General features: G+C 37.1%; 1 protein-coding gene across 2 annotated transcripts in view; it reads left to right on the plus strand.

Moving 5' to 3' along the window:
- cfap46 (cilia and flagella associated protein 46) overlaps positions 1-25,478 on the plus strand; it is a 107,675-nt gene that overhangs the window by 65,320 nt on the left and 16,877 nt on the right. For both annotated transcript variants that reach the window (XM_031905960.1, XM_031905961.1), the window contains exons 33-46: positions 483-631; positions 1,823-1,921; positions 2,516-2,597; positions 3,706-3,849; positions 4,498-4,698; positions 5,787-5,893; positions 7,274-7,459; positions 8,352-8,484; positions 11,049-11,246; positions 14,011-14,199; positions 15,749-15,841; positions 17,206-17,385; positions 19,245-19,415; positions 21,458-21,555. In XM_031905960.1, coding sequence (XP_031761820.1) covers positions 483-631; positions 1,823-1,921; positions 2,516-2,597; positions 3,706-3,849; positions 4,498-4,698; positions 5,787-5,893; positions 7,274-7,459; positions 8,352-8,484; positions 11,049-11,246; positions 14,011-14,199; positions 15,749-15,841; positions 17,206-17,385; positions 19,245-19,415; positions 21,458-21,555 — 2,030 coding nt within the window. The remainder of the gene's footprint in view (positions 1-482; positions 632-1,822; positions 1,922-2,515; positions 2,598-3,705; positions 3,850-4,497; positions 4,699-5,786; positions 5,894-7,273; positions 7,460-8,351; positions 8,485-11,048; positions 11,247-14,010; positions 14,200-15,748; positions 15,842-17,205; positions 17,386-19,244; positions 19,416-21,457; positions 21,556-25,478) is intronic.

Raw genomic sequence — 25,478 nt, forward strand, 5'->3', positions numbered from 1 at the left:
CTTAAATTTGTATGGAGAAAATTTTGGGGGCACAAATCACATTTTTACAGGACAATAATCTAATTTTTTACCGTGTATAAGACACTTTTTAAAACTGGGGGCATTACAGCAAATCCATCAAATTATAACATACCTTTTGTGAATTTGTTGTGCTGACAACATTTTTTTACATTTTGGTGACCAACACTTTTGCGAATCCCCCCCACTGAGTCTTCAGTTTTAGTCTTGTCTTTTATTACTTGGTTGTCTTTGCCCACCCTCCCTTATGCATCTTATAGTCTAACAAACAAACTGTTTTCTGGTTGCTAGGGTAAATGAGACCCTAACAATAATAGAGCAATTGAGAGCTTCAGGACAAAAACATAAATAATTCAAAATCCACAAGCAATAAAAGCAATAAGTCCAATTGCAAATTGGCTTAGAATACCACCAAACTACACGTATGTTACTATATTTGCAAATAAGTTGTATTTATTTTTCAGACATACATCCTTTACTACTTGGACTTATTAATAAAGGAGCTGTTGAGTATTTCATTTACACACCTGACTTTACCTATACTGCAGCTTGCTGAAGTCATTGCTCATGATGTAGTTGAAAGTAGCAGTCTGTCTGATCTGTACCACTTGAGGTAAGTACCGTATCTGTATACACAAAGCTAAAAAGGACTATGCCATCCACTCCATCTAAATTATATCACTATGGGGCACATTTACTAACCCACGAATGGGGCGAATGCATCCGATTGCGTTTTTTTCGTAATGATCGGTATTTTGCGATTTTTTCGGAAATGATCGCAACTTTTTCGTTACCAATACGATTTTTGCGAAAAACCGTGAGTTTTTCGTAGCCATTCCGAAAGTTGCGCAAAATCTGCCGATTTTTTCGTAGCGTTAAAACTTGTGCGAAAAGTCGCAATTTTTTCGTAGAGTTAAAACTTGCGCGAAACGTCGTGCCTTTTAAGTTTTAACGCTACGAAAAAGGCGCGACTTTTCGCGCAAGTTTTAACGCTACGAAAAAATCGCCAGATTTTGCGCAACTTTCGGAATGGCTACGAAAAACTCGCGTTTTTTCGCGCAAATCGTATTGGTATGAAAAAGTCGTGATAATTTCCGAAAAGTCGTAAAGGCGCCGAAAAAATCGCAAAAAATACGAAAAAGTCGCAAAATGTTCGTTTTCCAATCGGAATTTTTCCAATTCGAATTCGTGTCTTAGTAAATCAGCCCCTATGTGTGTAATATATTAACCTGCTGATTTCTGAGCTGTTGAGCCTTATAGCCTTATTAGCAACACTACTTTCCCATCTTACCATGGGTTGTGTAGTTATATGTACTGAACCACAGATAATACTTTGGCTATCTCAGTCTCAGTCAGTTATATATATACAAATATAGATCACTCTTCCCTTTCCTCTACCCAATATTATGCTACAGGTTACTTCATAGCTGTACCAAAGTTGTGAGGACGATCCTACCAATCAGATAAAGAAGTACATAGGGTCAACATAGTTGGAGTTTGGGGTGAATTGGGTCATAATAAAGTATTAAATATACATTTTTAGTCACTACCTCTCATTTAAGTTATCACTCAATGTCCCTTTCTGTTGCTCTGTTATTATGTGTCCATTCTTTAAAGCAGTTTAAAGCAGATTTTCAAATTCTGGTTTCCAGATCTTGAAAATCAATTCTCATCAACTTTAAAAAAGGCCATGGCCATTGTGAATCCCTGCAATTGTGGTTATTTATTTCTACAAATGGTATTAGTATTGCTTAATGCTTATCGTTTATTATGTAATAATCAAGGTTTGTTTGTATGTTTTAAGAATCTCTCAGATATGTACAGATTTAGGATTATGCCAAGCAGCTACCTACCATGAAAAGGCAGTGGGAAATATATTTATTACTGAACAAGAACAAATAAGGTAAGTTGCCAACATCTATTTCTTCTGTTCAGCCACAAAAGCATTAGTAAGGTTGGGCACTGATGTAAGAGATGTCAGGTCTGGCTTGCAGTTGGTCTTTGAGTTCATCCCACAGGTCTTCAGTCAAGGGTTCTCTGCACATAAGTCAAGTTCTTGTGCTCCCATCTGAGGAAGCCCATTCTGTATAGACCTTGCTTTGTGCATGGGGCATTATCATAATAAAATGGGAGAAGGCAATCCCAAGCCACAAATCAGGATGCATGGAATATGTAATTGTATAATATAGCGAAAAGGATTGCTAGACCAAACCCTGAAAAATATCCCCAGACCATTGTTCTTCCTTCACCATACTTTACTGTCACCATAATGCATTTAAATAAGTAGTGTTCTCCTGACATCCACCAAACCCAGGCTCAGCCATCAGATAATACGGTACTATTCATGATCCCAGAGAATGTTTTTCCAATATTGATGGGGTGTGTAGATGCTTAGTAGTTTGTGCAAATACTTTTGCCCATATCATGTATGTAGCTTGGATTGACAATAGAGTAAGTTACACATATTTCTAAGTTACTACCTACTGTGCCATTTCAGCTGCAGACAAGAACTGTTACAAAGTAAGAAGAAAAAAATGAATGGAAACCAGATGGAACAGAGCAGTGGTGGTAAGGAAAAGGTAATTGTTGTGTCCTGTATGTGAATCTTTGTCTCTCAGATGTATGTGAGATATGGAGCATATGCTAATATTCATTTTGTATAGATATACTGATGTGTATATACTGAGCCTTCATATTCAGACCCGTCACTAATTCTCATTTTATTGAAGAACAAATCCTACCCCAGAATTTTGTTCTTTGTGTCAATTTTACTTCAATTCACTGAAAGTGGAAGAAAAAATATCTGAAACATAGTTGCCCTATTAAGGACACAATTACTTGGCTTGCACCAGCGAATGCTAAAAATAATAACTGCATTTTCTGTACATATATGGGATCCATTATCCTCAAACCCCTTATCCAGAAAGCTCCGAATTACAGGAAAGTCATCTCTCATAGAGTCAATTTTCAATCAAATAATTAAAATTTTTTTGTAGTAAAAGAACTTCAGAACTTCAGGAAAAGAAAAGGTAAAATCACTGGGGGTGCCAAAATGTTGAGCATCAGCCTGGGGTAGCTGCGAGGGGGTGATTCACTTCAATCTGTGTTCGTTCTTCCGGCACGTGCAGTAGGGTGAAAATGCCGACTTTCTTGTTAAATTTCAGCTTTTCTCTCTACCGCACTTGTGCAAGCGGTAGAGGATCGTTTGGTCACAGATACCCCAAGCCGGTGCAGTTTTCTGCCAGGGGCACCAGGCTGGGGAATCAGGTAAGAGATTACAATCACTGGGGGTGCCTAACATTTTTTTAACCCTCAGTGATTGTAGCTTTCCCTTTCTTTTAGGAAAACCATGTTAAATCACATCTGCATAAGACTGACCCAACAGCAATGGGGGAAAAGGTTTTGTGGTCAGATGAGACCAAGAGAGAGAGCTTTTAGACCAAGCTTTATAGCAGTATGTGATACACAAATCTAACACTACTCACACCTCAAAATCGCTCCCCAGCAGTGATGTGTGCCAGTTACATAATACTGTCTCCTGTGTAACAATAGGTGATTTTCATATTTTAAGCCCTGTAGAGTAAAGTTCTACTTGTTGCTAGGCTTGCTGTTTAAAGCTGTGTTCAGCTTTTTTTCTGCTTATATGTATTCATTATACTGTATATATATTTTATTATGTTTTTTCAGATATTAAGACTGCATCAAGATGGAAAAGAAATAAGTGGAATGTCCCTTCCATATTTGTGGATGGAAAAAGCAGATGTGCTCATTCAGCTTGGTTATTTTCAACCAGCACGGCTTCTTCTATCAGAAGCTTACAAAGCATTTCAGGTAGGCTAAAATACTAAGGATCAGTTTAAGTTGAGCAATACCACCTGGCTTTACTTGGAGACAAATTAGACCTTTTTACTAATTTAAGATTTCTTAAATTAAAGTTAACTAGTTTATTCTTAGCAACATTTCAATTGGTCTTCGTTTTTTACTTCTTACAGTTTTCTGCCTATAATCCCCTCTAATTTACTTGTACAGAGTAATCATGTCCCCTTGCAAGAACATTTTTTCCAGAGAAAACAACCCCAACCTCGACAGTCTAACCTCATAGTTTAAATCTTCCATCCCCTTAACCAGGGGACTGGAGCCCAAAACTGCACTGCATACTCAAGGTGAGGCCTTACCAGGGACCTATAAAAGGCAAAATTATATTTTCATACCTTGAGTGAATGCCCTTTTTTATACAAGACAGCACTTTGTTTGCTTTAGTAGCCACTGAATGTCATTGCCTGGAATTAGACAACTTGCACTAATGCAACAATGCACTACCATTTGGTATATAATTCGTGTTTATATTATAAAGTGCATAACTTTGTACTTGTCAACATTGAACCTCATTTTCCATTTTGCTGCCCAGTTTTGCTGCAGACTTGTTTGATAAAGGAATGCATCCAGCTCCAACAGATTTCTTTCTTTTTTCCTTTACAGGAGACTGGGGATAAACATGATCTATCAAAATGCCTGTATCTTTTATCAGTATTAGCCAATAGTGAGAGAAACCATGGCCAAGCGCAGGCACTGCTTATGGAGATACAGCACATAGAAAGAACAGCAGAGTTGTGGTACAGAACCACTATTTCCATGACAGAGGCCGTTTTAGGTGAAAATAAAGATGGCAAAGAAAAGCAGGTATGCTGCAGAACATATTTATGAAAATGGATATCAAATGTATATACAGTACAGTAAGTGGAGGCGATGATTGATGCAACATACTCTCCAGTTATGAAGGCCACTTATTGTTCAACTCTGCTGAATATGTTAGCATAATTGATTAGTGCATTAAAGGCATGCTTTAAATATATATAAATATATATATAAAGCCTATACACTATGTGGTAGTAAATAAGATCATTTTGCAAACTACTTTTGTCCTAATCTTCTTCTTAATCTGCCTTAATTCCGGTATGCTGTTAATAATAAATAAAAATAATACTACAGGTATAGGACCCAGTATCCAGAATGCTTGGGACCTGTGGCTTTCCAGATAAGGTGTCTTTCAATATTTTGGATCCCCTTACCTTAATTATACTAAAATATAATTTAAACATTAAAAAAACCCATAAGGATTGTTTTGCCCCCAGTAAGGATTCATAGTATCTTAGTTGGGATCAAGTACAAGGTACTGTTTTATTATTACAGAGAAAAGGGAATCATTTAACCATGAAATAAACCCAATAGGGCTGTTCTGCCCCCAATAAGGGGTAATTATATCTTAGTTGGGATCAAGTACAGGTACTGTTTTATTATTACAGAGAAAAGGGAAATCATTTTTTAAAATCTGATTAAATTGGAATTTATGGCCTTCAAATAATTCAGAGCTGGATAACGGGTTTCCAGATAATGGACCCCCATACAATTACATACTTCTAAATTGGTCTTTAGTACAGACCAAAGTCTATTAACCCTCAACTTGTATAAACCAGAAACACCTTTTGATCCATTCATTATAAGGTAGCCAGTATGCATATAGCCAGTTCTACCTACTGTACCTATAATGTACTAAATCTGTATGATTTGGATTTGCCTACTGAATCCATCACAAAGGGTGAAGCCAAATCTAAACCCTAATTGTGCATATTGAAATTTGAGCACAATTGGGAAAAAAAGAGTCATCATTATGCCACATATACTCAGTAACTGTGATGTAAGAACTGGAATCGGTGATGCTGTTCATGCTGTACTTGTGCATTTTTTATAAAATGTAATCCTTTTTTTAGGCTTGCAAAATTTTGGAAACAGCTATGACTGCTCTAAACGCCATGTTACAAAAACAGAGTAACAGAGAGGCAGAATATGGATTGATTATAGCATCTTTACATGTCAGGTAGGTTTGCAACTGCTCAGTTTGGTGAGGGCTTTCACAGACGTTTAGACATATGCACCATTTGCCAGGTGCTGTAAAATAATTGTGCGTTGCATTTTGTTACAAAAAATACTTTGCAATGTTGTAGAGAAAATTTCATTTTATTGTTCTTATAGGTTAAGTAAACCTTTAAAATAAGTGAATGTAAAATTGATGAGAGCGCTATTCTAAGCACTTTTGCCATTTACATTTAGTGGGTTATGTAATAAAAGGCAATATGTTTGCCCAGGAGCAGTAACCCATAGCAACCAATCAGCAGGAAGCTGCTGGTCACCTGTTTACAACTCCTGGGTAAACTTAGTACATTTTTATTACATATGGGGGTTATTATTTTTTTCAAGATTCCATGATATTAAGGAAAATATGAATGTTACAACAGCTCCACCTGCTGTTCAGTGTTCAACCATGATCCTGTTGAGGCAGAACAGGCCAGAAGGGCCTGTTCTGATGTCCTGTTAAGGAAAAACAGCAGAAACTGCTAATAACTTTTCTCATGTCTTCCCAAAGCTGGGAAACAGCACAACAGCTCATTCCTTTTTCTGACTAGTTCCTTGACTAGATCAGGGTCGGAAACTTACCAGCAGGGAGCGCTGTTGTAACAAAATTTTCTTCATATTAATAGTAACTATTTCTATGCACAAAGGGACACAACTGATTGTACCTTGACAACTATCATAAAGGTATATGGGCCCCTGTATGCTCGTTTAAACTATGTACACAATGACTCATGGAATTACTGCAAGGCCCCAAATTCAAAATTTTTCTGAGTTCCTGTGTGTGCTCTACATTGTCTATTATTGCTGAATTCACTAGTTCTTTACTTCTGTTTTCCATCCAGTTTACTGCCTGCCCTGGCCATCTCCCGAATCTTGGCTTCCAAATTTCTTAACCATTTAGATACCTCTTCCTCGGTTTCAACTACGTTCTTGCCTGTTCTGCAGTGTTAGCTTCCTCCTAAGCTGTCCTTAAAGGGCAATTAAGTCTGAGAAGAAAATATGCTCCTCACTATAAGCTATTGTGCCAGTGTGGTGGCATTCATCATGCATGAACAGATTGCTGTGATGGGTATATGAGTGTGTTCACTGCTTACTAGTATTATATGGTCTGTCCCATTAAATAAGGCTATATAAAATGACAAAGGAGCCACTCCAATAAAAATTGCAACTTGGCCTGTGATCCCTTATACTGTACTCTGAAGCCTTGAACCTGCTATGACCACCCTGTACCTCAAATTCGTTTTTTCTGTATGCATTTTTGAGTAGCCTGTTTACTGTCTCCTAATGTGCTATTCAGAAACATGATCCTCTCTTCTACTATTTTATGCTTCTTTATTTTTTAAAGGAAACTTTCAATTGACCAACAAGAAGCAGAAAACTTGATGAATTCTGGCACTGCACCATTTTCTCATGTAACTGTTAAGATGCTTGAAATATGTGATGAAATGAGACAAATAGAAAATGATCTTCTTCGCTATGGACATAAGGAGAAAAGAGCTGAAGTAATGATGGAACATTCAGATGTCCTCAGGTAACATTCCTTATAATTATTACAACATTTCAAACCATTCAAAAAAGGAAATATGTTAAAATATGCTCAACTGTCAAGTGATCCATGGAGAACAGCAATATTAGGAAATAAAATATACTGCTGGCATTTACTGTATAGATTTAGTGAAACCAGTCGACCTTTGGTCTCCCACAAGGACCTATAGTTAAAATAAAATTATCAATTAATACTAAAGACCTCTGAGTGCATTATCTTTTGGAATGGATTTTATCTCTGCTGTGGCACTTGGAGGCAGGTAAAGATTTAAACTGATGGATGGATGGATGGATAGATAGACAGACAGACAGACAGATAGAGTAACAAATTAATAGTTACTTTATAAAGCCACTTGGTAGTTCCATAGGGCGTTTGAAGAGAATGGTTATTATCAACAGAAAGATGCCCACACCACTCACTTTACATGCTCTAAAAGGTGTGTGGGTCTTTCTGCTGATATATATACAGGTATAGGACCCATTATCCAGAATGCTCGGGACCAAGGGTATTCCGGATAAGGGGTCTTTCCGTAATTTGGATCTTAATACCTTAAATCTACTAAAAAATCAATAAAACATTAATTAAACCCAATAGGATTGTTTTGCATCCAATAAGGATTAATTATATCTTATTTGGAATCAAGTACAAGGTTCTGTTTTATTATTACATAGAAAAAGGAAATCAGTTTTAAAATTCTGAATTATTTGATTAAAATGGAGTCTATGGGAGACAGGCATTCCGTAATTCGGAGCTTTCTGGATAACGGGTTTCCGGATAAGGGGTCCGATACCTGTATATATATATATATATATATATCACCAATAAAAAAAAGAAACTAAGAAACACCATTCTTGTCATTTTTGCTTTTTCTCCAAAGGATCCTTGCAAGCTCTGTCAAGGATGAAGAACATAAGCACCGCTACCTCCTAGATGCCTACTTTACTGCAGAATCAGCCATTAATCTGCAGGAAGAGATACTATTCAACATTCAAAGTTTATTTCCAAATGAGGTAAACTGCACTGTACCGGGGGGAGTGTGATTCACATAAGTGTTCATATCGCATTGGTAACCTCTCTTTGCCATGTGGTATCTTTTTTTATGGGTTTAAAACTTATTTTTGTAATTGTAAGTCAGGTGGATAGAAAATGGTCATGTTACTTTGATGTATCACATAATCATGATTAAGCATCAATTGATGTCATAGACTTAGCAAACAAATACTCCACTAATATTAGAAGACCAAGCAAATGCACGTCACTTATGTAGAAGGCGCTGACAGAGTTAAAGCCAAACATGAAAATGGAGACAGCGATACTAATATGCTCTGGCTCATTAGGTAAGATAATTGGCTCCTAGTGTGCAGCGTTATCATCGCATATTCAGTTCAGTGACTGCATGGAAAGTTCAAAATAAACCATAAAGCAGAACAAAATTGTATATACAGTATATATATGCAGATCAAGGGAATGGCAGCCAGTGCAGCTCTAAGGAAAGTTTAATGTGCGCCACTTCTGACATACATAAGCTCTACTATCGTTCTCAAAGTAAGAATATTGCCCTATATTGTAACATACAAGGATTTCCATGTCTGATGCCAATAGCTGAGTGCCTTTATACAGGTTATGGAACTCCAAATTCTAATACCCTAATATTTCACAAGAGTTAACAGCATCTTTTATAATACACACAAATGAGTCAAGTGACTCAAATTACATCACTAAGAACCATTTATAGCTGATAACATTAATAAGTGCCAATTATAAGGATAAATATCTTGCAGTAAGTTACTATAAATTATATCCTTATAAATGGTGCTTATTGATGTCATCAGATATGATTGGTGTTTAGTGATGTAGTTTGTGTCACATGACTCTGGAAATTTGTGTATTATTATATTATTAAAAAACTTATATTATTATATTATAACAAATAGTTCCATGGCTATGGCCTTGTGCCTTTATATGATCACAGAACTCCTTGGTGACTTCTAATATCCTATAGGGGGTACATTATTCCTTACATATATTATTTATGGCTCTTGTGTGTTATATTATTATAGCATGTGTTATTGTCCCCATGATGTCACCTTCCTTTACAGTGCTAGTGGTGTACTTCTGAGGAGTAGAACAGAAAGAGCCACCATATTGGAATCCAGATCAGCTCTGTCCATCACTGTGTGCTGTAGCCCCATCTTAGCACCAAAATGCATACCATTTAGTTTTTATGCATGATCCAGCAAATGCAATTACCCCTTCTAAATGCCACTCCACATTCACACAAAAATGATTATTTTATATACTTGAATCAGCCACAACAGTTTTAAAGGAAACAGGTAGAGTTTACATATATTAAATCATGATACACAATCTCAGGAAGAGGGTGGAATTTTAAGGCAGTGAGGACATTTGCCATGGTCCTCCAGCTATACACGAGCAAGCCCGGACTGGCAATCTATAGGTTCTGGCAAATACCAGAGGGCGTGCTGTAAGATGCCATAGACAGTCACTATTTATTGGGCTGGTGGGGGGCTGTTTGGGCCTTTGTGTCAGGGACAATTTTAAATCCAAGTCCAGATCTGTACACAAGGCACTTTGGCAAGAAAATAGGTTTTCATTATGTTATGTAATTGAAAGATACTTTACTAATTACATTGGAGTGCGATCCTGCTTGAGGCCTTCCAACGACTACTGATTGATAACGGTCAGGATGCATTTCATTTTAGGGTTTGGCAGCAGGTTACAAACCCTTATATATATATTTTATTCAAAACTCGGTGGTCTAAACTTTCTTTTATTTGACAGGGAACCCTCTTTGTTCCAGTTGTATTATGTTTTTCCTACATGTGGATAATGCTTGCTGCCTGTGATTCTTGTGGCTGATTTCATCATGCCCAAATCCTATGCACATTCATTGCATACTGTGGTATGGTGACAAAATGGTCCCCGGTTTCCTGGGGAAAAGTGATTGACAACAGGTATGTTGGGCCACGGATTCTCAGACATTTTTACTGAGGTGAGACCAGCAGTGTTTTGGGGCATAGAAACACTTTGTTTCTCTGCAGTTTTTTAAATTGTTGATCCGGGGCTGGTCTTACTGGGAATCCGCAAGAGCAGGGTGGGTGGATTCCCAAATCCATAGGCCAGGTTTTCAGGAGGCCCTAGGCCTATTTGTAGTACACCTGAAGCTGTGCAGGGGAGCTGATGAGCCTGTGTGTGTGAGAGAGAGACACGCTGCTGGATTTGCTCAGCTTCAGGAGAAGGAGAAGCATTTATTTTTGTGTTAGCCAGGAGGCTTGATATTTCTGTTCCAATTCTTGTTTTATACCCCCTGCGAGGGGAAACTTCTGCAACCGCTGAAAAATAAACGCGGGCAGGAAGCCCTTACACCGGTCTTGGTGTGTGCAGTTGCCTCATTTGCAGCCTACCAGCGAGTGAACCCCCACAATACACACAGAATTATATTTATAAGTTATGTACTGTATCTAGATTAGAATCTAGATTTTACAAAAGTGTTTGTATAAAAAAAAAAACTAGAAGATTGTTGAATGTTAACATGAAGCTATTTGTATTCCAGACAGTGGCTATCAGTTTGCCAGCTGCAAGAAAGCTAGCAAGTATGAAGCTGCGTTTTACAGAGCTCTCTTTGGAAATAATACAGCTCCTTAGTACAGAGCAGAGGAAGAAATTACAGGAAGATAAACGAAAAGGAAGGCTTTGTGTAGCTGTCGAAGAATTTATAAGATCCACTCCTGACTATAACTCCATCGAGCAGGTAATTATCGCTTAGTAATGTAGGCTAAACTGAGTTACTAATCCTAATCTATGAAAACTAGAGATGCACCAAATCCACTCCTTTGGGATTTACCTGAATCATTAAAGAGGCACTGACACCAAAAATGAAACCTTTTTTACATCTATCATAACATTGTCTTTGCATGCTATTTATAATTTTGCTTTTAAAGTTTTTGTCCAAAGCTTTTATAGAAGAACAGATTTTACAGGATTCAAAGTTTCACATGCTTCACATCCAGGCAGGGTCTAGTAACAGTAACGAGCCAAAACATTTGCGAAAACACGGAAAATTCACAGAAAACCCATTTAAGACAATCATTTGTTTATGCAAAATATATTGAAGTCAATGGGCGTCTCTCTTTCAAGTCTCTCTCAAGTGCAAATTTGGTGCAAATGTATGCTTGCCATACAAAAAAATTCACTCATCACTTCTCATGGAATTAAAAGTAAAAGTACTATGTAGATTCCCAGAAACGTATATCTCTCAGTGCATTACCAAAGATGCCAAGCCAGTACAAGTGTAAATCAGTAATATTTGGACAGTTTGGGGATTAAATACTAATGGAATAATACAGTTGCAGTACATTTCATTACCTGGAGTGACGTCTGCATTTAGATTTAATAACTGGCTTTCTGTAATACTCTGGATTCAGTGTGCTCCATCTTGATGGCAATTCAATGTTAGACAGTTTTAATGTGATAAAGAAGTGGATTTAGGGCTTTTAAGCCCTGCTTGGTTTGTGCACCTGCGCACGTAAATGTGTGACTATGTATTCCTGGGCTTTATATGACTAACAAGGGGGAAAAATGTAATGACAATGATTTTAAAGTAAGTGAAAAGTTGGAACATGCTGTGTTGAAAATACAGTGCCAAGTGGTGAATGCATAGATTTCAGGGATGGCTGGGGAAACACAATAGCTGAATGCAAGCAAAACTCTGATCTGACTAAGACCTTATAATAAAATAATTAAAGATTTGCTGAACAGAAAAGGCCAAATTATAGCATTTACATTAAATCTACATTGAATGTCAACTTTAAGTTCAGTACAATCATGCAAACAAAAGAGACAACCTATTCACTCTTCAACATTATTTTGCACATCAATTTTGCATTTGATTCCATTTTTTTCATCTCCAGTGACTGAATATTAAAGGGCTAGTCAATCTTAAAAAATTAAAAAAAAACTTTTAGTAATGTGTAGATAGTAGTATTCAAAGACAAGTTACATGTTGTTGTTCTGCAGCTCTCAGGATATCTAGTTTTAAAGGTGGCATTGAGGTAGTGATGTGTCCGTTGCCCCACAACCCACAGGCGTTTGGGTGCCCCTCAACCCATTGCGGGTTTGGGTTGGGTGTGGTCAGACTGGGGTTAAAGTACGCTCCTCCTCTGCTCCCGAAGTTTCCCTGTCTCGAAAATGAAGGCACGCACAGAAGGAGCATACAGGGTGGAAAGACACAGGTACAGGTTGGGTGCGGGTTCTACAATGGCAACATTTTGCAGGTTAGGGTTGGTTGTGGATTAAGGTTTTCCTGACCCACACATCACTAGTGGAAGCCACAACAGAAGATCAAAAAAGAGAGTCCGTACAGAATATGAATAACAGTAACACTGAAGCTTTACATCTGTTTCGTTGCTGGGGTCAGTGACCCCCGCAACTTGATAACATTTTCTGTTGCAGGTTGGAAAAAGACAAAAGAAAAAGCCTAATTATTGAAAAACCTTATAAATAAACACCAAGTTCACTAGTCCTCATTTTGCAAGCGTTTAGCTGTGCCAACGAAATACTTTTTAAAAATTGCTGAGTCCAAGACCCCGATCATGTGCAATAGCCTTGGTCAGGAAGCAGCACATGCGCAATAAAATGAATATTAAATCGATACTGAAAATCCATAGGAACGCATCAGTCTTAGTTATAAATTGCAACACGCAAAATGTTTGGGGCCAAAAGTCCCCCAAAGCTGCCACCAGCCCAGTAATATTTACCGTGTCTGACAGTCCGACACGGCTAAAGGCATTTCCGTAGTTGTTTCAGATACGCTGGGCTGGGGGCAGCGGGATCCTTCCACAGGCTGGAGTACTGTTTTCATTTGTAATTAGCCTATGAAAGAATTATGCCGCCCCCAGCCCAGCATGACTGAAATAACTATGGAAGTGCCTTTAGCCGTGTCGGACACGGTAAGTATTGCTGGCCTGGGGGCAGCTTTGGAGGCCCCAAATATTTTGCGTGTTGCAATTTATTACTAATAGTGACACGTTCCTGTGGATTTTCATAGGAAGGTGTCAGTATCGCTTTAAGCAAGCTTTTCAATCATGAACTTGAATCTGGTGGGGTAGTGTTTGCACAAAGGCATCAAAGTAAGCATTGTTTTGACCTACAAAATTAGCAATCAACGAGAGGAAGGGCTGCTTTATCACACACTAAAAGGTTGGGTGAAAGGGTTTCCTTGTCCTAAGAGGTTATAGAGCTGAAAACAGGAAGTAGTGTTCTGGCTATTATGTTTGACATCTGCTCACTCCAGATTTATAAATTACATTTTTGCCCAACCAACTATATTACAAATATCTTTAATTTTGCTCAGTCTATCTATTTTACCCAGTTTCATTTTTACACTGAACTGTTCCTTCATGCCCTACATTCCTACAATTGCATAACTAATTTAAATATTTGCTGTTTATATAATATTGAGCCATCCCCAGGTTTCTGCTTTATTGTGTGTGTTTTTCATTTTTTTTTTTTAACAGGAATGGAAATCATTAGAACGTACTGTGGCATCCACAGCCCTGTCGCAGTTGGCAAATATGTTAGCCTTGGCAGCAGGCTGTGCTGAGCTCAAAGCAAAGTGCTTGTACCTCACTGGAAAATGCCTCTATTTACTTTCTGTAAAAGTCGACCCACTTGGCCCCAACATGTACTGGAATGAAAACATTTTGGTAAGTTTAGAGCACCTTTGTGGTTGGTATCATTCAGTCCTGTTGATTGCTTTTTAAAAGGCCCAGACACAGGCCCCTAACATGCGTTATGCTTTAGTAATGAGGCTAGTGTTCATCCCCCACGTGTTGCACAGAGTTACAGTTATGTAATTATGCATATTTATTCTCATATTCATATGTGCATAAGTATTCTTGGTTAGAAGGATTCATTAATAAAACAGTCCATTCAAAATATACAGTGACATACATATCTATAATACATTTACATATATGTATAAAATATATTCACATACTGTATATAATAAAGATAGGACTCAAGCAATTCTCCCTATGGTTACAAAGGGAACTTATCTACAGTACATTATGCACTCTGCCAACAAGGCCAGTGTAAATGCTGGCAGCTTCCAAAACTTGGGGCTGTGAGTAAATGACCTGGGGTATAGGCACAGGGCTCGTGGTCCCACAAAGCCCCTGGTATTATGATCTTACTACGCTGTGAAGATTTATTGGCTTCTGTTTTAATTAATTTTGCTATTATTATCCATAGGTTTTGGCATGTAACGATCAGCACATTACTGCCCTACATTGATAGTCCCGGTATGGGATCCATTACCTTGAAACTAGTTTGCAAAATGCTCTGAATTATGGGAAAACCATAGACTCCATTTTAATTAAATAATTTAGATCTTTAAAAACGATTTCCTTTTTCTCTGTAAACAAAAGGATTTCTGGGAGTGAATTCCAAACTCTTAAAAAAATCCCATTTACATGGGTTTATCCTATAGGCTACAGCTCACCCACTGGGTTTGAAGCTGAAGCCAGGACAATAGCTGATCAGATTCCCAACTACAGACCGGTTTTGCCCTTCTTGGGGGCTCATCAGTGTAGTGTAGGGTTTTCTGATCAGCTTAGGTAGAGTCACCATGTGGTTCTACAAACAAATAAATTAGGTTGAGGAGACTGCCTCATACAGACAAAAGCAAACAAAAGGAAATCTGGGAGTGAATTCTTTTTCTCTGTAATAATAAAACAGTACCTGTACTTGATCCCAACTAAGATATAATTACCCCTTATTGGGGGCAGAACAGCCCTATTGGGTTTATTTCATGGTTAAATTATTCCCTTTTCTCTGTAATAATAAAACAGCACCTTGTACTTGATCCCAACTAAGATATAATTACCCCTTATTGGGGCAGAACAGCCCTATTGGGTTTATTTAATGGTTAAATGATTCCCTTTTCTCTGTAATAATAAAACAGTACCTTGTACTTGATCCCAACTAAGATATAATTAATCCTGATTTATTAGACCTAAAGTACAAATATCCAAATTACACAAAGTCTTTGAATAACAGATCCCATACACATACCATATTTGTAAATTATTTTTGTGTTCCTAACATCAACTGCCTACTGATAAATGTTCAATTGGCTTTCTCGGCTAGTTCAGATAATATATGACTGCAAGCTAATCTTTTAAGTGCATAAGAAGAATATTCTAGTGCCATATGAATTTATTGTAAGCCTTTGTACATTGTGTTCGTTTGCAGGCTGCTAGTAACATATATTCAGCAATGCAAGACTGCAGTGATTGTAAGCAGCCTACTGAGGAGCAACAGGTTAAAAAGGCTGCTGAGCTAAAGGTATTTTTGTATGTAACATTTATTGTTAGGTATGTAGTAAATATGTCTGTTTTTAAATTTATATCACTTCCACAAACTGGACTGTGCCATATTTTAGTTATATGGCTGTTTTTTTAGCAACTTAAATAGCACAGGTCCGGAATGTAGAAAAACACAACTTATTTTATGTGAATGTTACATTTCATCTGTTGAATGTGATCCTTTTCTTTAATATTCAGAAGAGTGCATGCATAATATGCCTTGTATGGAAAGACAACCTAAAATTAATGTGTACAGGCATAGGATCTGTTATCTGGATACCTGTTTCTCTGAATTACAGGAAGGCCATGTCCTCTGGACTCCATTTTAATCGAATAATTCAGTCTTTTAAGAAATGTTTTTCTTTTTTCTCCGTAATAATAAAACAGTACCTTGTACATAATTCCAACTAAGATATAATGAATCCTTACTGGAGGCAAAGTAATCCTATTGGGTTTATTTAATGTTTAAATGAATTTTTAGTAGGCTTAAGGTAAGGGGATGCAAATTATGGAATGATCTGAAAAGCCACAGGTCCCAAGCATTCTGGAAAGTGAAAGTGATGGTAATTACAAATCTGAGATAGTCATTGGCTGATGCACAGAGGCAGGGCAGGCAGTATATGATTGGCAGCTCAGATTTGTAGATACATTTAATACAGATTTGAATGTTTTAATAAAAAAGAGTTTGGGTTACATATTTAATTTGCAAAGGACTTTTATTATATGGCTTTAATGTGTGGGTGACAGGTCCCCTTTAAGAAAGTTTTTTGTTGGTATACAATGGAACTGTTCTCTTTCCTTAACCCAATGACCACAGAGGTATAAGCCCATGATTTCTCAAGATATGTATTTAAACTACATGGATAGGGTGGGGTGAAGGGGGGAAGTATCGACTTACTGTTATAAATATATTATACTTGACCTACGCTACAATCAGGGAGGAGCAAAGCGCCCCTTGACCATAAATCCAATGCACCCATCTGCTCGGCGAGTTTCTTAGAAAAATGTACATTTCCGACTTCCTATGCCTTTGCTTCAAGGCTCATAGCTTATACATATTTGACCCCAATGAATAAAACCATGGGGTGAAGCAGGTTAAAAAAAGCTGTTTTCCTAATATATCAATATTTTACTGACTGTCAAGAATAATGAATTAAAACATTTCATCAAAGCTAAACAAACTAAACAGGGGCTTACTACATTTCCTGATCATTATTATTATATGAATTTGTATGCAGCATTGTAAACAACCTTTTTAACAGGATGGCTCTGTGTGCTGCGGTTCTATGTAACTGTTGGCATGAATGTTGTCAGTAAATTTGCAATGTTTGTTTTTACTTTTAGCAAAAAAGGGCTGCTGCCCAGATGTTCCTTACCCAGGCTACTGAAATATTGCTGCAATCTCTTAATGTTTCAATGAATAACAATCTCCTGAGTACACTGTCGGCAGCAAGTCTTCAGCTTTGCTCATGCCTTGGGGTCTTTGATCCGGTTTCAGCTGGACAGTTCTTAGCTCTCCACCAGGTATTACATATTTGTCTGGATCAGGTGTAACATCTATTAACAATTGTTGTAGAACTCTTAAAATAGATTTTGGAGTTGCAAATGAATACACTGAAGCGGTGGATGTTCAGTCTTTTCATTCAAGCCCATTTGTAGGTACACTCCTTATTCAGAGCCCCCTTTAAAGGTCTCCGTTGGTCAGTGCACCCCTAATCTTATGAAATGGGAACTGCAATAGGAAAATACAGGTACAATACTAATTTAACCATAGTTTCAAAAATATCTTGGACAGCAAATACATATTTCCACTGAATCTCACTGTAAATGACCTTCAAACTAGGCTTTCAGGTAATCTAGGTAAGCAATCCTTACCTTAACTGGCCTTCAGGTTGAGCCCCCATGCAACTTCTCCAAGCCCCACTGGGGAGCCAGCCAAAGAGTTTGGGAGCCACTGCTTTAGGGTGAAGATACACTGGGCTACTAGTAGCAGCTACTTTTTTACGGCTACTAAACTTCAGAAAATACCCTGCCATAGACAATACTGGGAATTGCCTCTGGTAAAACACATGTAGAGACAGTTATCAGTAAATGATCAGCATTGTCTATTTTAGTAGCCGTGACAAGTAGCTGCTAAAAGTAGCTCTGTGTGTCTTCACCTTTAAAGTGCTGTACTGAAAATACTCCCTGTATTTATCTGTTTTCAAATTTGTGGATTTTAGAGGTTTCTTTCAATTCGAATAAACCCATAATTTTACCAAGCTTGAATGCTTCCATTTTTGTTAAAAAATTAAAATATAGAACTCAATCAAACGAAACCATTCAAAAGAACAAAAATGCATCAAATTCGTATTCTTCTCTTTATTTTCAATGAATATACAAACTCACAAAAAGTGCTAAAATATTCCAAGATCTTGAAAACTTGAATTAAAAAAAACCTCATAAATTTTGTGAACTCCCATCGACTTCTACATAAACTCACAAGCTTTTAGATGCCGAAGTTTTACATCTGAGTTTTTTAATTTTCTTTGCACTTTATAAATATCCAACATTTAAGTTCTAGAAAAATAATTCAAATGCGGGTGCAAAAAATTAGAATCACTGAAAAGGTACAAATTCGAATGCTAAAAAATCAGCCGCTAAGATTGCCTCTGCTCCATGACTGTGATTGAGACTGAACTCTAAAAATAACTTATGACTTTGCTAAGCTCTATTTATAAAAATATATTTTAAAAACCATTTGTAGGTCTTTTTAAATAGTTGTTACACTTTAGTCAAAATACCTGTGGATATAAATATGAATTGCTGTAATCCTCTCAAAACTATAGGGGGCATTAACTAACATTTGTATTTCTTTTTTTCATGATTCGTGTTTTTTTGTGACAAATAAACATTTTTATGTACAATATGTTTTTTTCCGCCATTTATTATGCATTAAAACAGAGAAATATGAAAGAAAAATACAGCATCTGAAAGTTGTTGTGGTCATGTAAAAGTCAATGGCAGGTGTCCTCTTTACTATTGGAGGATCTTTTTTCCATTTTTTCTGCTTTTTTTAAAGCCTGTTTTAATAAATCACTTTGTGGTTTTAGTGGAAATTAATTTAGTAGTGGTTTCAAAAAACTCGAAAACCATAAATGGTCTAAAACCAAGAATCTTGATAAATAGGCTTGATCAATAAATACATTTTAATATCTGATTTTGTTTTCATTTGCCTGGATAACATGAAGCATGAAAGTAATTTGTACTGAATAAAATATTGCATCTATAAGCAATACAGTAGGGTCCCCCCCTCCCCCCTGGATTTGTGTTTGAGAATCTGTTCTTTGTGCTGCTATGCCTTTATACACACCTTGTCTTCCTGTTTGTTTTCAATTTCACAGAGTTCTGCAACTTCTATAATTATGAAAAACATGTTGTCTATGGCGACTCATAATACCAGTAACTCCCAGTTTGCAGCTTTACTGAACCTACAGCAACTTCTTCAAAAGAGAGGCAACACCATGAGTACTTTGCAGAGAAGTATCGAGAACCGGCTTTCAGCTACCTCTACAGTTAGTATTTCCACTTATACATTACCCAACTTTGCCTTCAGATTCCTGTCAAAATATCTTTTCTTACCTTAAATCAAATATGAACATTTAAGAACATGTAAGATAAGGACTTTCTTGGTTTGCATCTCTTCTCATGTTCCCCCAGAGGTGAAATGACCTCTCTATCAATCTACCAACATCTTTGGTGTAATGGAAACGGAATGAAATGTTTCAGTGATATGTCTGCAAAATGTTATTTCATTTTTAGGAGAAATGCAGGCAAAGTTTTTTTCTCTGTAGGAATGTCCAAAATGTCAGGCCAAAAAGTATGTTGCTTATACAAAACAGAAGTAGGCCATAGACAGTGATGGTTTACACCTGCTCAGAGGTGATGAAGACATTTTGTTGACAGGTCCACTTAATTTCTATTGCATTGACATTTCACAACTTCCTTAATAGCTGAAATATATACGTATATAATGAAGTATGTCAGCATTTTATGGCGCTAACAAAAATGCCAAGAAATAGACATGACTTTCTGCCTTTTTTTTTACTGTTTGATTAATTGGCAAAATGTGTGTAAAAGGAAAATGTAACTTTTTCTCTTTCATTTCACAGTTTGATTAATATGCCCCTCATTTCAATAATTCACAGCCTTTGTTTCCTAAACCAGTCCATTTATGTGCTTAGGTTCTTAACATGTTGATAATGGAACATTCTTGTATAAATATGCCATAAAACAAGATGGAATGTGCCGCTGGTTCTAAAACTCAGAGGGGATCCCTGTAGCATCTGGTTCTGAATATCTGCAGTGATTCAAGTCTTTGCTTTATCTGCCGCTGTAAGAATGTCTTGCACAGAAAAATGTTTCCACTTTGATGAGAATTGTTAGAAGGAAGCAGTTAGGGAGTCACAGTGCAAGCAAGCTATAGCTGACTGATGTGCATCCATCAATATATTTTAAATGTTAAATATACAGTTTATATTGACAGGCAACAAACATATCCATTTTGCCTATTGAAGACTAGTCCTTGGTTCTGTTACATATGTTTTTAATTGATAATCATCCTGTTAACAAGGCATTGTGTTCCAGAATTATCAATTCATTGGGTTGTTAGAGTTCCCATAGAGCAAAATGGGGTTCACCTCTTCTAACATATACTGATGTACTGACACATTTATCTGCTTTCATAAATCTCCTGAATGTCAGGGAAACATTTCCAGTTTCCCGAGAAAAAGTAATTAATGAAAATAACTTGCTGGAAATCTTTCAGGATATACCAGTTCAAGTTTTGGTAAATATCCCCACTGAGTTAAACATACGTAGCACTATTACTTTTCCAAACCTGATACAGGAATGGGACCTGTTATCCAGAATGTTTAGTACCTGGGGTTTTCTGGATTTGGATCTCTATAACGAAAAATATTATTTCAACACTCAATAAAACCCAATAGGATTGTTTTGGCTCCAATAAGGATTAATTATATCTCAGTTGGGATCAAGTATAGGTACTGTTTTATTATTACAGAGAAAAAGGAATCATTTAACCATTAAATAAACCCAATAGGGCTGTTCTGCCCCCAATAAGGGGTAATTATATCTTAGTTGGGATCAAGTACAAGGTCCTGTTTTATTATTACAGAGAAAAAGGAATCATTTAACCATTAAATAAACCCAATAGGGCTGTTCTGCCCCCAATAAGGGGTAATTATATCTTAGTTGGGATCAAGTACAGGTACTGTTTTATTATTACAGAGAAAAGGGAATCATTTAACCATTAAATAAACCCAATAGGGCTGTTCTGCCCCCAATAAGGGGTAATTATATCTTAGTTGGGATCAAGTACAGGTACTGTTTTATTATTACAGAGAAAAGGGAAATAGGTTTTCAAAATTTTAATTATTTCATAAAAGCTGAGTCTATGGGATTGTATATGTATTTTTAAACTTTCTGGGTAACGGATTTCCGAATTACGGATCCCATACCTGTGTATCCAAAACAAAACCGAGTATTATCATTTCTTTGCTATATTTATAATTGTACTGTTGTTTTTTTTTTCCAGGTTTGGGAAAATCTTCATATTAACATGCAGTTCTTTAAGATATTTAATGAGCTACCTTCAAATTTCACTGTCATTGTGCTGCAACATTCAGAGGACAGGTATGTAATTGAGGGGGGTATTTTGAACATATATGTTGTTTACTACACATCAAAAATTTTAGTGAGCAGAAGCGGTGATCGGATTTATAGATTTATGGAAAGAGTTTCCCAATGTGTTAATCCTCATTGCAACTTGCATGTACTGTAGCACTAACATAATACTGGAATAGGATGGTGTCCAACTAGCTCTTTTGGGCAGGGCTCTCTTCAACTCTTGTATCGGTTACTGATTGCTTTATATGTTACTCTGTACGTCCAATGTATGTAACCCACTTATTGTACAGCGCTGCGGAATATGTTGGCACTTTATAAATAAATGTTAATAATAATAATAACTGCTCAAAGCAGTCTAAAAAGGTACATCTGCATTAATAAATGTCTCAATTCATGAAAGCATTGCCTGGAAGTCAGAACAGTGTTTATCAAATGAGAAGAAATTAAAACTCTTGCATGATATGCCGGAATTAGTCTTTGAAACATGTTACTTTTTTTTACAGACCTTTATCTTTCCAAGTCATAGGGGCCCATTTACTAACATTTGTATTTTTTTTTTTGTTTTCACGAATCATGGTTTTCAGTGCTAAAAATCATGGATTTTAAAATCACACTAAAAGGTGTCCTAAAAAGGACAAAACCATGCCATCTAAAAGCTGTGTAGGTCATGTAAAAGTCAATGGGAGCTGTCCTAGACATTCGTGGTTTTAATGGAAATTAGTTTTTTATCCGGAAACCCGTTATCCAGAAAGTTCCAAATTCCGGAAAGGCCATCTCCCATAGACTCCATTATAAGCAAATAATTCTAATTTTTAAAAATGATTTCCTTTTTCTCTGTATTAATTAAACTGTACCTTGGACCTTGTCATTAATCCTTGGAGCCAAAACAATCCTATTGGGTTTAATTACTGTTTAAATAATTTTTTTAGTAGACTTAAGGTAGGAGGTCCAAATTACGGAAAGACCCCTTATCCGGAATACCCCAGGTCCCGAGCATTCTGGATAACGGGTCCTATACCTGTACTACAACCAGAATGTTGATAAATGGGCCTCCTTCCCAACTCAAGACCCTAATCCTTGCCAGACTGAAATATTGCAACCTGTTTGGTCTTTCAGTATCATTATATCTAATCCTATAATTTTTTTATATCCAACTGAATAAATGACAAAATTATGCGCTCTCTATTTTATAACACTACATTCCTTTGCCTCTGTGAATATATATGTATTCTCTACACTATTCATCTATTGTGTGTCCCTATTTTTGCCACATCTCTAAAATACACAACCTCTAATATCCTACAGTCTCGTTTTCCTTTTCCTTTCTTTAAGCATTAATATCATTTTGCATTACTTTTCCTCCATCTTGCTATTTTCTTTACTTCATAAGATAGATCATAAACTATTCAGTGACCTCTCCGGTGGTCTCATGAGAGAGTCAGTATTTATCATATTCACCTGTATTCTTCTGAACCCCTGCATATGAATGATCCCGTTTCTCTATCTGTAAATATCCTATATGAATCAGTGGGACATAGCATTCATATAGAGCATTTTCCAGAAATTGTTAATATATTGGCAATATATATATATATATAATGGCAACTTTGAATTATTTTCACAGTTGTTAGGCAAAGAGAATGTTTATTATCAAAATTAAGTAGGAATTTAATGCCATTTTTACTAAAAACTTCATAGGAATTTTTGTGCAGTAAGACACATTTAGATTTTTACAATGTAATACACAGTTACAAAGTACAACAATAAAGTGCTGTGAGTCCAGAGTACAATAATAGTAGAGTGCAGTGAGTACATATATATTAGAATATATGAACAATGCAGAGAGTTTATGAGGTAAGATGAGTGGTTGTTTCCTATCACCTGGGCTCGTTTGCAATTTGTCCGATTGCCTTTGGGAAGAAGCTGTTAAATAGTCTATTACTCCCAGTTTTTATGTTTCAGGCCTTTTGTACCCAAGAGAATAGTTGCGCTTATACCAGATGAACAGTTCATGTCCTGGATGACTCAGATCGCTAGTAATGGCTTTGATTTTGTTCTTACATCTGGCAGTGTCTAGATCAGATAACGATGGAAGTGTGGAAGTTATGATCCGTTCAGCAGTTTTTACCACTCTTTGGAGAGAGATTTCTTCCTGTTGTGTGATGCTGCCATACTACAATAAGATGTTGCCAGTTAAAATGCTTTATAAAAAGTAATTTGTTCCGTCTTGTAGACTCCACATCGCTTCAGTCTTCTAAGGAAATGAAATTGGAGTGGATTCAGAGAGTTGGGAATAATGGGATTTATACCTTTGAAAAACATTTTTCCAGGCGCTTCATAGTAATTGGTGTTCGTGCAATGGGTCTGTAGTCATTGAGGCCCGTAATATTAGAGTTCTTTGGTACAGGTATAATCATAGAGGCTTAGCACAGCAGGCTACTAAGGCTTGAGGGAAGCATCGAGGAAGATTAGAAAAACTGTTGGAGAGACAAGTGGCTTTACAAGGGTTGCCCAATTTAAAGGATTTATGAACATATTATTTGTGCTTTTGCTGCTTAAAGGAGCAGGAAATGCTAAGTCACTTGGGGGTGCCAAAATGTTAGGCACCCCCAAGTGACTTTAATCGCTTACCTTTTACCCCGGGCTGATGCCCCTGTATAGAGAGAACAGCACCAGCCTGGGGTACCTGTAGCGCTTCCTCCTTCCTGGTTCCCTGCGTGCGCATGCGCAGTAGAGTGAAAAAGCTGAACTTAAACTATAAAGTCAGCTTTTCACTCTACTGCGCATGCACCTGTCCCGGGAAATTGCCGGCAGAAGGAAGGAGGAAGCGCTCGCTACAGCGACCCCGGGCTGGTGAATCCCCGCCCCAACTTCCTGTTCAAGTCTCTCATCAAAAAAAACAAACCCTGCTAATGCACAGACTGGCTCCTGCTGCCTCCAGGCATGCCCAGAAGGCTCTCCAGGTCGACTACAGGTAGTCGAATTGAAGAGAGAACTGAAGAGGAAGTGGGGGCGTGGCTTCACTTTGCACAAGGAAGCAAAGAAAAATGATTAACTTCTAACTGAGGAACTAGGTCAGAGAGAATGCTGGGACAAAGGTAGGTAATTCTGGAGGCTGTTTAGAGTAATTTTACTGATAGAAAAAAAATGTTTACTTATTCTTTAAAATAAAAGGCTTACTTATCCTTTCAAAGCTAGCAATAGAAGTAAAATAGGGATAGGATGGATCCATTGATACTTTTTAATAGGCCTTTTTTAATGAAGATGGGAAAGTTCCAAAAGCTAGAAAGTAATTAAATTCTTATGTTTAGGAGCTGAAATATATATAGGATTAAATAGTAAACAAAGCATATGATAAATGGAGCAAGTTGTAAGTGGCAAGACAGGAACATCTGAGAGAATTCAGACTCATACAAGATCAAGGGAAAGGGAATCATAGAAGGATGGCTTTAGGAACAGTGATCTGTATTTGGATGGAACCTTCTTTGTTTTTGGATATGTTGGCAAGTCCCAAAGATAATGTAGAAAGATGGGTGATTCTGTTAGTGAGCGACAAGTATTGTGGAAAGGATAGAATTGAGGCAAGACATGAAACATTCGTAGTGGAGAGTTATCCTTTGCACAATTGGATTTTTATTGTGTGCCCTACAGATCTTGTACAGGAGTGCAAGTATCATGTTTGAGAGTTTAGTAAGGGGCAGTGCCTATGAACACACTGCTCTGTGTTTGTAAGGGGGCACTGGAGTCAATAGTAGTGGATAGATTGGATTCATAGGTATTGACCAGTGAATCAGGTTCACATGAAAACTTGAAGGAGGATAGAATGGACGTCTGAAGGGGATTACCCTAGGCAAGTGCTTTAGTGCTCATTCACGCAGCAATTTGGCTGAGGGGAATGGCTGTGGATCTCACGTGAGGTGCACAGTGTC

Source organism: Xenopus tropicalis, chromosome 7 (assembly GCF_000004195.4).
Source record: "Xenopus tropicalis strain Nigerian chromosome 7, UCB_Xtro_10.0, whole genome shotgun sequence".
Classification (NCBI taxonomy): Eukaryota; Metazoa; Chordata; class Amphibia; order Anura; family Pipidae; genus Xenopus; species Xenopus tropicalis.